Source organism: Toxotes jaculatrix, chromosome 1 (genome assembly GCF_017976425.1).
Source record: "Toxotes jaculatrix isolate fToxJac2 chromosome 1, fToxJac2.pri, whole genome shotgun sequence".
NCBI classification, from domain to species: Eukaryota; Metazoa; Chordata; class Actinopteri; family Toxotidae; genus Toxotes; species Toxotes jaculatrix.
This window is the reverse complement of record NC_054394.1, coordinates 22,422,873-22,437,527: the sequence shown is the minus strand read 5'-3', so window position 1 is coordinate 22,437,527 and position 14,655 is coordinate 22,422,873. Positions and strand designations below refer to the sequence as shown.

The following is a 14,655-nucleotide window of genomic DNA, read 5'->3' as shown; positions in this document are numbered from 1 at the left end:
GGCATACAAATGCAGTTTTTGAAAATACAATTTTACTCGATGATGTTCATACAACTGCTTTAATTTTTGTTTTTAAATAAGATTTTCACTGTTGAGGGAAGTTAAAACTCAAAAGGCAGACTTCTCTCAGCATTGTACACATACTGGCAGTTAAAGTGAAAAATAAAAACTAAAGAAAAGTTCAATATACAACACATATGATAAAAAAAAAAAAAAAAAAATAACACGTCAAGCTCTATATTCTAGCATTCATTCATCAGAAGACTGGAAAATGAAACATTACAGAGGGAAGTAAAATAACACTGGAGCCCTTTTGGCATTCTCAATCACAATGCTCCTCTGACATTCTTTGTTTTTTATTGTGTTTTGATTTGCTCAGCACCTATGAAATGAAATGAAATGAAAAACTGAGTTCCTTAAAGATTTACTGTACTCTGATGCCTGGCTATTGCTCTCACAGTCTCCCAATTCCCATTTCTAGAAAAGAATCATGGATTTGTTGCTCAAACTTTTTTTCAGAAGCAGATGAAATTATGAGACTCAGATTACCGTTTAACTTTGGATCAACTTAAAATGTGCAGAAAACCTCAGTGAGCATAAGGTAGTGTTTGTTTTCTGTCTTCTATAAAGCATTGTACAGTCACATTATTTACATATTCATTATTTTACAGCGCACTCTTTTTACTCTCAGTAGCTTGTGTGGTGCGATGGATGCAGTGCTCTCTCTCCTTCTCGTCTCCCTGTGCTTCTGTGACTAATATAACATCCTCACTTTGTATATGGCAGGTATTAATTGTCAGTGGGTGATTCTGAGGGAAAGAAGGGGCCTTTGTGATGAAGTTACATTGAAGATTATTGAGAATCAGGGTGTCAGTTCTTTAGCTTAGGTGGAAATGCATAGTGTATTAACCGCAATGAGTACAACATTTCATCAGGAGAAGCGTTAGGTCTGTTTGTGTGTTACAGTACTGCACCTTTGTGAAATGGTTCACCTGTTTAGAGGGAAGTCGTCGACAAGTTTGGGTTGGTTGTTCTTTGTAGGCACATGGTTGATTTTTTTAAAGGTTGCAGGCAGATATGGAGTGTTGCTTTAGTTGAGCGGAAATCAAGAAAATGGCTTTACATCGCAGTCCATCTCTACCTGCAACAATGTGCAAGATTTTCAACAGAACACAATGTTGTGCCTAATTCAGCTTGTTAGGAACAAATAATATCGATTTAGTCCCCAATCAACCCCTAAATCACTGTGCCAAACACTCATGAGATTGGAGCACCTGTTTGCACATTTTCTCAGCTGACACAGGACTATTTATCTGGTCCCCGTTTTTTTTTTTTTTTTCCCCCATCGGATTCTACATTAGCACTCGATTATTTCAAGCTTTGTGAACGTGGGCCTTGGGTGAACTGGATGTAAGCAACATGACCACAGCTCTACCAGCTGAGTTGCTGCAGCGAAAAGTCACTATGCCTACAAAGTTCCAGCCAGATCTGCATTTAAGCACAGGATGCCAGGTGTAGTAGGCTGACCCAAGACCAACCATTTAACATAGATCCGGATAAGGCCCTATGTGTTCTTGTGGGCTTACAAGGCTGTGATACATGGGCAGTTTTTGAGGCAATGTTGTGCAGCATTTATTCCCATATCTTATGCCTAGTTCAAGGGATGTTGCCCATTGGCTAACAAACTAACCTACTGATTTACAATACTGTGAATATCCTTGCAAACGCCTCTAGGCAGCAGTGTCATCACAGTTAAAGGACAAGATGATCCTGGGCTAAAGCTCCACCTGCACCATAATATCTGGTCTAGTTTTTTTGTTTTGTTGTTTTTTTACATTCCAATCTGAAACATCCCCCCACTGGTCAAAGCTTGTATAAATATATTGGAAATGATCCCCATTGCCTCAATCAACTGCTTATGGATCGGTTTTGGCAGACTGGCACGGTGGTCACTGATGAGAGTCCAGCAGGGGGCAGGAGTGTGAGCGGATATCGTTGTGTTTATGGATGGCCTGGTCCAAATCCAGAGAGTGTCCATTTACACTGACCTCCATACAGCCGCTGTAGGGCGCTGACACAGGTGTGGACACCAGAGGAACATCATCTGACGGAAGAAATGACAACATGTGAACCAACAGAGAACATGGTGCACTGTGTAGGTGCCCTAACTGTGACCTAACCACGAGTATGCAAACAGAATTTTTCAGTGTGTTGAATCTGTCAGACTCAGCAAACACATTAAACAGCACTTCCACCTTTAAAGCAAGTATAAATGACTGTTCTCAGCGAGGCACTGTAAATATTTGGCAAAAACCACAAAATCTTTTCCAGTTTGGGGAATGTTGGAGCTGTTTCTGCCTAAATTATTTACTCAGCAACAAGTCAGTACAAAGGTGACAGCTATGGATAGTTTACTATATACAGTGGGGTCCAAAAGTCAATGGGAGAGTGGTCTCAGACTTTTGGATCCCACTGTTTTTAATACAAGTAAACAAAGTGAGCCACTCATAAATACTAGGAAAAATGAATAATAACCTATTCTCATCACTCACTGGGTGAGGTAATTTATTGCTGACGTGTTGGATGTTTTGGAGACTGTACAACACAGTCATGCGGAAAAAAGGAAGCTGTGACTGCAAAAGTTTAGAGAGGCTGGGCAGAAAAACCCTAATTTTAGGTTATTCAGTTGATCGGCTCAAGAAAACTGGATTTAAAAATGCTTTGCGACTTAAAAATCTACTTATTCAAAATACTTGTTTTGTTTCTGTAAATGTTCTAGACCACACATTTTTCTTTACAGATGTAAAATGCATGAATGGCCAACACAATAAAACATTTAAATCAAACTCTACATATGATTTGAAAAACATCCTGCAAAATGTGTATATAAACATGTGTGCCCTCACCGGGGAGGCCTCCTATGAAGGTGCTGGATTGAGACAGGAGGTTAGTAGGAACTTCGACGTCTTCACTTCGTCCAAACTGGCCATCGACCAGCAGCAGGGTTTGATTTCCTGAGATTGTCACCTGGATTGTATGACTCTCACCATCGCACAGCGGAGCGGGGGAGCTGGCAATGATGGCATCACCTGTTGATACTAGAACAAACTGAGGACACACAAAATGTCAGTTTTCAAATCAAATACACAGTAACAACATACATACACAGAGTTTTTAAGTACTAAGTACTCACATCTCGCCATTCATTGGTGCCAGGATGATAGTCGGCCAAAGTGATGGAGAGAGGGACACTGTCCTGGTAGACAAGTACAAACAACACTCCGATAGCGGAAGTTGGACGCAGGGTCAACTGAATGCTCAAGTTCTGTGATTCTGAAGTGAGGAAAACAGAAATAAAGAACAGAAAGTCATGAACTTCATGGACAAACATAAATTAGGCAAACTGTTGACAAAAATGTCGTCGATGATGGAAGCCAACTCGCAGTCATGCAAACAAATTAAACATTGACTAACTGCTTAGGGAAGAAGCAATTAGACTAAGTTATGCAAGCCCCCATATGTTCTGCATAACACGCACAGACACACACACTGTACCATAGCTAATGTTGAAGAGAGCGAAGCCTGTGCCAGGGTAATATGCTCCAGGATCCTCTGTGCTGAAACACTGCATGTTGTCATTGGACCGAACAGTTTCTTGTATGGAGGTGTCTTCACCTGTCAGCCACCGCCACTCCTTCATACAGCCGTCCAGACGGGGATTCACCTGCAAAATAAACACAACAGTTGAGAAATATGTAAAGAACGTCTTGTTTTGGTACATATTCAAGAAAATACACAAGCATGTGCGAATAAACACCTGATTGACAAGGCCTTCCTCTCTGAAAGGGACTCCTCCCACAGTGAGGTTGAGTTCATGCATGCCTTTCTTTAGTGTAAACAGATCACCGTTTACTGCAATCTTCATGACGGCCTCCCTGTCAATCTTAATCACTAGACTCCGGCCCTGCTCCTCCACCGAGATCTGACAAAACAACGAGACATATGAGAAACCTTCAATCAGTTAATGACGCTACTAAAGACAGTGTATTACTTTCCATGACGACCCCCGACAGAAACCTCTAACCTTTCTCCACTGGCCGTCATTAACGATGGGTCCACTGCTGGTGACTCTGCTTATCGTGCCGTACTTCAGCTGCAGCTCCAGCCTCCCATGATGCATTGCCAGGACGATCCAGGAGCTGTTTAGGTGACCTCCAGCAAAGAAGATCACCCCCTCAGGGTCATAGGTGCGGAAGTCAAATTCTGCTGAAAAGCTGAGGAGGTGGGGAGCAGTGGTGGAGATGGAGGGGAGTGTAGGTATGAGCATGTGTGTGCCCGTGTGTTTGAGTATTATTTTAAATGACAAAGGTAAGGTGGGAATACATGTGAAATAAAAGGAAAAAAGAAAAGGGAGAAGAAGAGATGGTAGATGAGAAACAAGAAATTCCTTTTAGTGACCAAAATAATTTTATCTGCTATCCACTCTGATAAAGTGGGTGGTGTTTTCATTCCTGCTAATTTTATAAATTATGTTTATAATTAGCTGATACAACATTACAAAGTGACTATATATGGTAAAAAAGACCTTGGAACAGTTTACTCGCAGGTTTTGACCTACTCTGACAAACTGTTCATCCTTCTCTATCATTGTACTACAAACCCTCTCATTAAAAGCAAAAATGAAAACAAGTACTTAAGACAGGATTTGCCTGAAGCATTTTGTTTGACTTGCATTTTGAAAGCAGGAGAAAAAAAGTCCCACAAAAAGTGGAAGATTGCAAATCAACAAACAAGCAGAAAGTTAGGTCACATGCTTCAAATTCAAAGCTTTTACACCGGCAGCAGTGGGATATCTTGTGGCTAATAACTGACACTTCCAAGCAAGCCCAAACCAAACACGAGTGTGACCACTCCTCCTAAACATTTGTCCTACTTTCTACTCAGTGTAGCAAAGGTATAAATGTAGAGGAGGTGCAACATGATTGTCAGGAGACATCTGTTGAGCATCAAGACAAAACAATTGTCTCACCCAGTCTGAATCCTCCTGCGGAAACGCAGCCTCACCACTGGCACACCACTGAACATGCGGCCCAGGTAAAGAGAACGAGAGTTCCTCTTCAGAGATGGTGACAAACAGGGAGTTATCGGCTGGAGGAGAAAACAGACAAACAACAACCTGGAGATAACGTATGTTGCCACCTCATGAGAACTATATCCTACAAGCTGCAGCTGGATTCTTACAACAGGGTTTCTGCAGAGCTCACCAAATTCATCCAGAAGATATTTACTTTCTCTTGCCTGCCATAGACAAGTTCATTTAATTTAACTTCTTCTGTAAATGAAATTTAGGGCTTTTTAATTAGTTTAAGGTCTTTGTTTGAAGAAATGGAATTCAGTGCTTTTTAAGACTTTTCAAGACCTACAGATACATTGTCCAAAAAAGGTTGAACAGATCAAGAAAGTTGTTTATAGTTCACGTTTTACAACAAAATTGGAAGCTGAAATCTGAAATGGCTGGTTAATATTCAAGAGCTAACGTATTTCACCTTACAGCTCCTGAGGTCCTGGCCCAGCTTCATGCCCTGACGACCATCACAGAAGCAACGGAAACTCCCCGGAGTGTTCAGACACTCCTCTGCACACACACCTGCCAGACACTCATCCACATCTGACAAGTAGAAGACCAGGTTGAAGAAATGAAAGAGAATGAGAGATGAAAGTCATGACTGGGGCATACAGGGTTACAGAGAGGCAGACAGTTTGTGAAATTATCAAAGTCACATCAGTGGTGGAATTTGTCAAAACATGAACTTGAAGGATCTAAATCAAAACATCAGTACAACAAAAATGTATGAAAAAAAATCGGATTTCTTTCCTGCGATTATATCAGGGAATGCAAACAACACTTGAGTCAAGTGATGACGATAACTGGATCGTATCTCCCTGCTCCATATATAACCTTACATGGCCATGAGGAGGCTGGCTATAATAAATGTTAATTCTCTGAGGGGGGACACTGAGGTTATGAAAAGTCTGGTTTCCACTGCAGAGCAAAACAGGGCTCACAAGTGATAAATAACTTAGATTTAAGTCCCATATTTTACACACTGTTGCCAAAAAATCTAATGTTATGGTTATTTTATCTTATTGTGTTACCGTTTCAAATAACAAAACATATTTTTTTGTATTTATCACTTGAAAACCTTTTATCCTTGTGTATTAACGTGTATACTGTATATCATATCATATATATTAGATTAGTATATTTTGAACTCTTAAACTCATTGAGCTCCTAGGCTACTGAAGATTTTGCTTTGATCATTTCTAAAGGCATGGAGACAGACTGGATAACAGTGTACAGTGACCTGTTACCTACATACAGGATATCGCCACATGTCTTTGCATTCCTTTCCTGATCCCACAACACAGCTGCATAAAGTCCTGCAGAGGCAGAAGCTGCTCCTCAGTCATTTCTCATGAAACTATGTGTGCTTGTGTGTGTCTCTCTTTTACAGTGTGTGCGTGCGTGTACACACTTACCAACACAGCTCTTGGTTTCATTGTCGTACACATGGCCGATATCACACAAACAATCATAGCCGCCATCCTTATTCTCACACCGCGCTGTTCCGCACACACCTGGGTCCTCACACTCATCCACATCTGAAAGACACAAAAAGTGGAGAAATGATCTGAGGAGGTTATTTGTATCTATCATTAGTGTTTTAAACAAATGCATCAGAAAAAGACACCAGACACCTCCACTGGATTCATTCTTGAGGAGTGGAAAATTAAAACCAGCCACAGCACAGATGCTGGTAAATTCTGGTCCTGGTTGATTAACCACTCGAATCCAAATTATTATCCTGATATTAAATTTACCCCAAAGCAGTTTTAAAATTAGATCAATAGATCGATTGTTCCACACTGTTTTTGGACATTATATATACGATGCATACAGATCTGCTTGTTCAAGCACTTGACTGAAACTAGGTCACACATAACACAGAAAATAAACATTTACACAGAAAACACCATTTCTAGAGGCTGTACCATCAAATCAAATTTAAATCTTTTTGCACACTCATGGTTTGCACCTTACCATTACACATATGACGTCCTACCAACATGTAGCCTTGGTGACAGGAGCAGCGATAACTGCCCATAGTGTTGTTGCACTCATGTTCACATCCTCCATTTCTCTTGCTGCACTCGTCGACATCTGCAAACAGGATGGTAGTACAGTCAACACGAACAGGAAAAACATCATCATGGGCTGTGTACAACATTAGGTTGTTAGGGCAGTGTTAAGATTTCCCATAGTTAAGTTGTTTTAAACATAACCAACTGTGACAGCTAATTTTGGAGTTCTGAATAGGAGAGCGTGGAGTGAACTGTCAGTTTGAAAAGCTCACTTACATATCTTATGAATTTGTACTTTGTTAAACGCCTTACAAATAACTGACACACTATGTCATTGTGGTTGAGCGTTGCAGCTGACTGTTTAGGAGGAGTGCGGTCGTCAAGTGGAAAAGGCTCAGACCAAGTCAAACTGAATCTGTTTTGGTTTCCTCTCACAGTAAGGTGGCAGGATGAGTCACAGTGGAAATGTGTGGAATGATGCCTGTGCCATAAATCAAAGAAACATGTTTCTTTCTCCCTCGCAGTATATGTGTATGAATTATATACTGCCTTTTAGTCCTGCTTATACACTTAATCTTTGTTAAACCTTCCTTCTAAAAGAGGAATCCTTGCTCTTACTTTCACTTTTTTTTCCTCAGAGGACATGCAGCAGCTTCTCCACATATCTGTACACAACAACTTGCTTTGACCTCTAAAGAGACTTGTGCATTCCTGTTATGGACTCTGTGACCGCAGTTCCCGTACATGGAGTTCATATTGACCTGACACAACATTGACACATCATTAATGGCAGCAGCAGCAGCAGCAGCAGCAGATGGATGTTAACAATGCATGTCAACAATAACAGCTGCAATTCAAAAAGATAAAATGAAACGGAAACACCACAAACCAGAGTTTTGCGAGGTCAAATCAATTCCAGCACCACTGAGATGTACAATGATGAGAAACAATGACATTAAATGACAAATACAGGACTAATCAAAGTGGTGGAAAGGCAGATCTTTCTATCAGTGGGTGGGACAGGGGTTGGCTGTCAGAACCAAGGTCACAGTGATGACATCTATCTGGAGACATTGGACATGACACTGAATGACGGTGCAAAAATTCAGCCTCTCTAGCATACAGTGTCCAGCTACATATTCTCTCACACTTTCCACAGTGATGACAGTACCTTTCTCACATCTGGCTCCTGTCCAGCCTGTAAAGCAGTGACACAGGAAGTCGCCCTTTTTGTCCTCGCAGCGCACTGTACCTCTGGCATTACAGGGAGAAGGAGAGCACTGGTCTGGAATATCTTCAAGTGTGAGGGAAAAAAAAGACAGGCAGAGACAGAGAATAAAGTGTTATCATTGTTTTAAAACTTAGTCTGTACAAACTGGATGTATCCGGTAAGTCTAACTGTATAGTGACACCAGACAAAGGACAGGCATCTCTTGTGTTCTGCATATCAGGAGTTCAATATAAATAGATTAATGCAGACTCAGCTCTCCTGCCAGAGATGCCCTAATTCAGTCCTTCCCAGCGTACCTGTCCTCTAGCTCTCAAGAAACTAGATCAAATGGAGAGTTGGATATATATATATATATCTGTTCATTTCTGTTTGTGCTATTTTTCTGTTAAATATTTTCACGTGAACCCTCTCTTTCACATCAAGCTTGTGTAAGTAAGCATGTGTAAATCTGTTCTCTCCCTTTCAGTTTCCTTTCCCTAGCAGAGGATTTTGAGTGCTCGACAAGTCTGGGCATGTTAGCTGGAGTTCAGAGAGACAGAAAAGGACAGTGCTTGGAGAAAATGAGGGGAGCATGATATAAGCACAGATATAAGTTCACATATGAAACACAAAAAATGCAACTTTCAAATGAGGCCAATGGGATTTGAAGGATTTGGATTAGAAGGATTCCGCTCCTTCAAAAAAAGAGGGTAAAAAAACAGAATTATGACATACTGTTTTTATTTGTTCTGAAGACAGGGCTGCAACTAAAAAAATATTTTAATCTGACAATCACTTTTTCAATTTATCATTTAGTCAAATGATAAGTTGCCATGTTAAAAAATGTTCATCACATTGTTAAAGGAGAAGTCTCTGTTTTTGCTGGAAAAATGACACAATGAAACAATGAACTCACTGTCAAGTAACTGATCGATCATTTGTAATTTGGATTAATGTCTTCCGGTGACCTTCAGGACAAATAAAATATTTGACTTTTAGCAACACGCATATTTGTATGAGTCCATACTTTTAAGTACATATTGCATCCCTACTCCCTACCCAAGGATTGAAGTCCTTAAATAAATCCAAGTCAGCCCAGGCTCCTGCTTAATGACATACTGAGGTTCATCCACAAGCAGGGGTAACTGCAGGAGCCTCACTTGTTTCCTCTGCTTAAAATCTTAAAGGTCCCTAAACAGCACATCAAAATTTAATTTCATTTAATAAAGCACACAGTGTGGCCTACCACAACAACTATTTGGATAAGCCCTCCAAAGTTTACAGAGCAGCAACAATTTATGTCACATACAGTAAATGCTAGAGAATGGTAAAATGTGTTTTTAATTACTCAATTTTTCTGCAGAGCAATTCGTTGGAATAGAGGCAGGGAGAAGTGGTAAACTCTGCTGTGCTTACAATGAAATCACCTTCTGGTATGTGCAAATATAAAGACAAAACTAGCTTTCCATGATGAGCCGTGTTTGTAACATCCCATGTCCGTAATATAACATGAATGGAATTAGTGGATTATCATGATCTGCTTTGATACTGGTATACCACCCACCAGTAGACTGCACTGAGACAGGGGACAGATGGGCAGAGATTTGCAATGAGAGAAGGAGAGAGAGAGAGAGAGAGAGAGAGAGAGAGAGAGAGAGAGAGAGAGGTGGTGATAGAGAGTGCTGACAGATAAAGATAAAGGGGGGTGGGGGGTGGAGGAACCTCCGTATCTTTAAATGCCATGATGCTGCAGCTGAGTCATGAAACCACCCCCCCCTCACTGCCACCCTGAGGTTTCTCAGCCAATAGCAGTGAAGCCGGGTTGGTCCGGGTCTCTTGTATCCTGATGCAGCAGAAATCCTGCGCTCCACTCACGTCAGACTTTTTTTTTTTTTTTTTTTTTAAACGTCAGTCCTCCGCTGAACCAGCTCACGAAGAAGCTGGTGCAGTCACTCAGAGAGGGAGTGTGTGAGTATGTGACGACTGAAGGGGTGTGTTACTCATTCACCAATGTGCAGCATCACTGTAGCAAAGTGCTGCAATGTTACTCACAGAGACCTGGACTCACGCACATATAGCACACTGGCTACTTTAAAGTCACAGTCAGGTGTGTCAAGCTGCAAGAACAGGCAGCTCAAATAAAAATTCAGCACCTTTTCATCATCTTTCCCTCTTCTTCCTTTTTCACTTAGAAAATGCATGATTGTGAGTATGATGCAGAGCAGTGATACTGCAGTGCAGCCCAACCCCACACTGTGACTCGGTGGCTGTCTCTGGATGTAGTAATACTTATGCAGTGAAAGGAAAGAAAGAAGAAGAAAGAAGGGTAAGGGTAAGAAAAAAGGGGTTTCAAGGAATCTATAAACTTGCCCACAGTCCTACAATCAAGTCCTAACTTGAAGTCGATAGACAGACAAGAGAGGGGATAAAACCTACTGTGGACACACGTGACCAGGTCTTGTCTCTTCTTTTCAGAATCTCCAAACCTGTCCACACAGGCTGCACAGAAAGAAAAGTGATATTAAAATGAAGATATTAAAAAAACACATACTCAGCAATGCTGGCTGTTATGAGTAGAGATGAAGGCTTTTAGTCAGATGATAACTTACCTAAATACTTGGGATAAAAGTAGTCCTAAATCATGGAGAAGAGAGAGGGATAAAATTAAGTAGATGTATAAACAAAAAACTAAACAGGACACAATAATCTAAATGGATGATTACAAATAATTGGGAGATTTCTGTTAATACTTGACATAATCTAGGATTTGGTTTCGTTTTATACCTGATCTCTGTGCTCATACTCATGGCAGTGATAAGCGATTTGTAAACAATCATTAATTTTGCTTTTGTCCATGTATGCATGCGCAGGTTATATCGAGGCAGAGATTAGAGTGTGATTACTCTGTAATCTGTGTGTGTATGTGCATGCTCTGTCTAATGGGTGCGGCCCTTTGCCAGGGGCTTCCTGAGAATTCTCTGCATTCCTGATAGTTGTAGCATCCCTCCCTCCTCCTGGCTGCAGTATTCCTCCCATGTGGGTCAAAATTTGGGGAGATGTACCAGTGGAAAGACTGGCCCTGGAGGCAGAGAGACTTTAGAGATCTTGTGCTGCAGTAGGAGCATCGAGCTAAGGTGGCAAAGGTCCCCTAACAGATAAGAGGCACAGAAACTTGGTGAGATGGCTTTTAACTGCACACATACCACACTGTTCACATAACAGTTCTTTTGCACAGTCTTCACTTCACTCTCAGCTGAATTTGCACAACAGCTGATTTGTATATATCAGTACAGTTTATATTTTATGTAACTTTTTTCACTTATGCTCTTGTTAATATTTTGTAAATACTATTATTTATCTATTTTATTTTACTTACAACGTTTTGTATGGCATTCTGGGTGAAGAGCAAAGTAAGAATTTCATTGTACAGGGAAACCTGTTTCCTTACTGTGCAAATGACAATAAACCCTTTGAATCTTGAATCTTTGAATCTTTATTGCCAAAGAAAATCATGAGTATCCAGGAACACCCCACTCTCCCTCTCTCTGTAGAGCCAGAAAGCTGCAGCAGAAGAAAATGCAGAGTCAGAGATGGGCTCTTTCAGAATGAATAATGCAGCTATGAATGAGACTGCAGCTTTGTGTCACGACATGGTAGAAAACTACAGGCGCACAAATGCTATTCTGCTGGTGATGTGCATCCAGCTGATTCAAACGCAACTTGAGGGAAAGTCACCTAACTTCACCTTTTCCTCTGAGCCTAGCTCTATTTCGCTTTAATCCTCCCTCCATCAGATTCCATGTCTCTCCACTTGGCTAATCTTCCGAATAATCTCTGAGTCATCGATTGCCTCATTCACTCCCTGTCTGCTACAACTCATAACGTCAAAACTTAAAGAGAAAAAGTGACCGTTGAAGAGCACAGCATCACCAGCTAACAAGCACTCCCTCCAAGCACGGTCAAAACTTTATCTCAATCTCTGACTTACAAATTAAGCTGTCAGGTGTTAGCATGCAAAAACAAAAACATTCAAGTATGTCCTGACATTCCTGCAATGTCAGGACATACTTGTTGCTGATCTTTCGCGACAGCTAACATTTTGAAGGCGTTCAGGCAAGAGTCTGCACTATAACTTATCTTACTGAGTAACAAGCACACACACACTAACACATTAAACACGCCCCACACAAATGTCTGTTAAAATACTTAAAGGTCTGAACTCTCAGCCAGTGAATGAATACACCTCTTGGCCCAAAGGCCCATGTTCCACGTTTTCTGACACATCAGGTTATTTATACCTCCAGAGCTGGTTAGCATATTCAGGACATGTAGTGCATATTCAATAGGCTTATGTATTCACATGGATGGAAAGGCTGATCTGTGCATTTGTGGGTGCAGAATGGAAACTAATCTGCAGTAAATATTCCTGAGCCCATGTTGTTTGTTGGTAAATGTAAAACAGAAAAACAGGGTGGGAGCATGTATACCGATTAGTGAGGCAATGTGAATTAGTGTGTTGAATGAAACACAATTCTTGCTAATCAGCTCCCAAAGAGACCAATCAGAATCAAAGGGGTTTGTTTGCATCATTCACATGCATTTGTGTATAAGGATATGTATGTAAGAGCGGGCATGTGTAGACATACAGCAATACGGATGCAAAGGAAGATGGAGAAAAGATATCCAGGTGTTTCCCATACTTGGCTGGAACCTGAACCAAGCAGATCTCCAGCAGACAGGGCCAAATTTTAGCAAATGGAGGGACAGTAGGGACTGTCTGTGTGTAGGGATAGTGTCGGGATAGTACCGTCTTCACTAATACCGTATTTCACAAACTAAAGCTTAGTCACAATGAGTCAACGTCTGTCACAGAAACAAACAAAAGGAAAATACAACATGCCAAGTCCTTGACATGGGAATATTAGGTGCATCAATAGGTATCAACACTGGACCTATTGGAACACTGGCAGCCCAGACAATGACTCATTAGTGTAATTTCATATTACAGTCATCAATCTGCAGTCAATATGAACATGATGAAAACAACCGACCTTGTAGCCTTATGGTAAATGACAAATACAAGGTGGCAAAAGTTCCAGTATATAATCAAATAATGATAATGTTATTATGTTCTAACAGAGCTTTTGGTGCTGCAGTGATTAAGGAGAAGGAGCCTGGTATGATGATGTGACAATGATGTGTTTCTTTTTTTGGGGAGGCGCAACTGAAAAATACAACTTTAAGCCGTGTCTTGGTGCTGTAAGCAACTTCTTGTGGCTATACTCACAGTCTCCGGGTCGTTTTCAAACACTTCTCTGGCCTCCTCTTTGGTGCACCTTTCCTCCACACACTCCCTCTCCAAATGTCCCTGTTTCGTCTCCTCGAAAACCTGATTAGCTCTCCTGTGTCTGCTCAGAAACTGGTTCGCCTCTTGGGGAGACAATGAAACTAGAAAAAAGATAATAATAATCATAATAATAATAATAAATTACACTGGATTAATTAACCTAGAGGAGCAAAAGAAGGTCAAACAACTCAAGAGTTAAGCAATATGTAGTTCCCAAAAACGAAAACACTGAACAGCGGTTGCGAAATATCAACCATTGAAAAGCCGTTAATGACGTTAATAAATCACCATCAGCCACAACACAAATGTCAAAGGGGACTTAGCAAGCTAGCTAGCCACCTAGCATGTAACTGTTTACTTACTGCTGTCGGACCAGCGGACAAGCAGCAGGATTAGCAGGGCTGCCGATGAAAGGGACTTTGTCGGGGTCAACCTCATTGTTAAACCGCTGTGTCTGCACCAGGCTTGAGGAACTTTCTCCTGTACCGTTTCTGCTGTCCCACTCCCAAGTATCTCAATATGTTCCCCCCCCCCCGACCTAGTCTCTCGATGTCACCGCTGTGTGCGCCGAGTCCTGGCTAACGTTAGTGCGAATCACTGCAGGTATTCAGGTAGTTCCGACCGTTGGCTGTTAACGTTTTGGATGTTGTTAAATCACTGGCGCGGCGGAGCGTTGCAAGCTAAACTTTCGTGCGTCTCTGGCGCATATCGTTCATAACATGAGCAAGTTTCAGCGACCGTCCTCTTTTCTCTGCGGTTCAGCTCGTCCCCATCGCGGTCTGTGTACTTTATATCCTGACCCTCTTCTCTCGTGTTCAGCCCCCTCTGGTCGGACCGAGTCCCGAGTCTGCAGAGAAAGACTGCACGCCTCACAGGGGGAGTAGCTCAGAGAAGTGTGGGCAGGAGTTTGTAATGATGCAGTTCTCTCTCCTCTTTCCATGGCCGCATTAACTTC

At 41.4% G+C, this 14,655-nt stretch overlaps 1 protein-coding gene across 1 annotated transcript; it reads right to left on the bottom strand.

The window, feature by feature from the left end:
* Nucleotides 1-1,340: 1,340 nt before the first annotated feature.
* On the bottom strand, nucleotides 1,341-14,563 carry gas6 (growth arrest-specific 6). Its single transcript, XM_041032866.1, has 15 exons — nucleotides 14,063-14,563; nucleotides 13,641-13,801; nucleotides 10,963-10,987; nucleotides 10,790-10,852; nucleotides 8,315-8,437; nucleotides 7,103-7,222; nucleotides 6,541-6,663; nucleotides 5,547-5,668; nucleotides 5,030-5,148; nucleotides 4,085-4,274; nucleotides 3,818-3,982; nucleotides 3,556-3,724; nucleotides 3,194-3,333; nucleotides 2,907-3,108; nucleotides 1,341-2,104 (listed from the first exon to the last, which is right to left on the bottom strand). The coding sequence occupies exons 1-15, from the start codon at nucleotides 14,136-14,138 to the stop codon at nucleotides 1,950-1,952; spliced, it is 1,953 nt and encodes a 650-aa protein (XP_040888800.1). The 5' UTR covers nucleotides 14,139-14,563; the 3' UTR covers nucleotides 1,341-1,949.
* Between the last annotated feature and the right edge of the window lie 92 nt (nucleotides 14,564-14,655).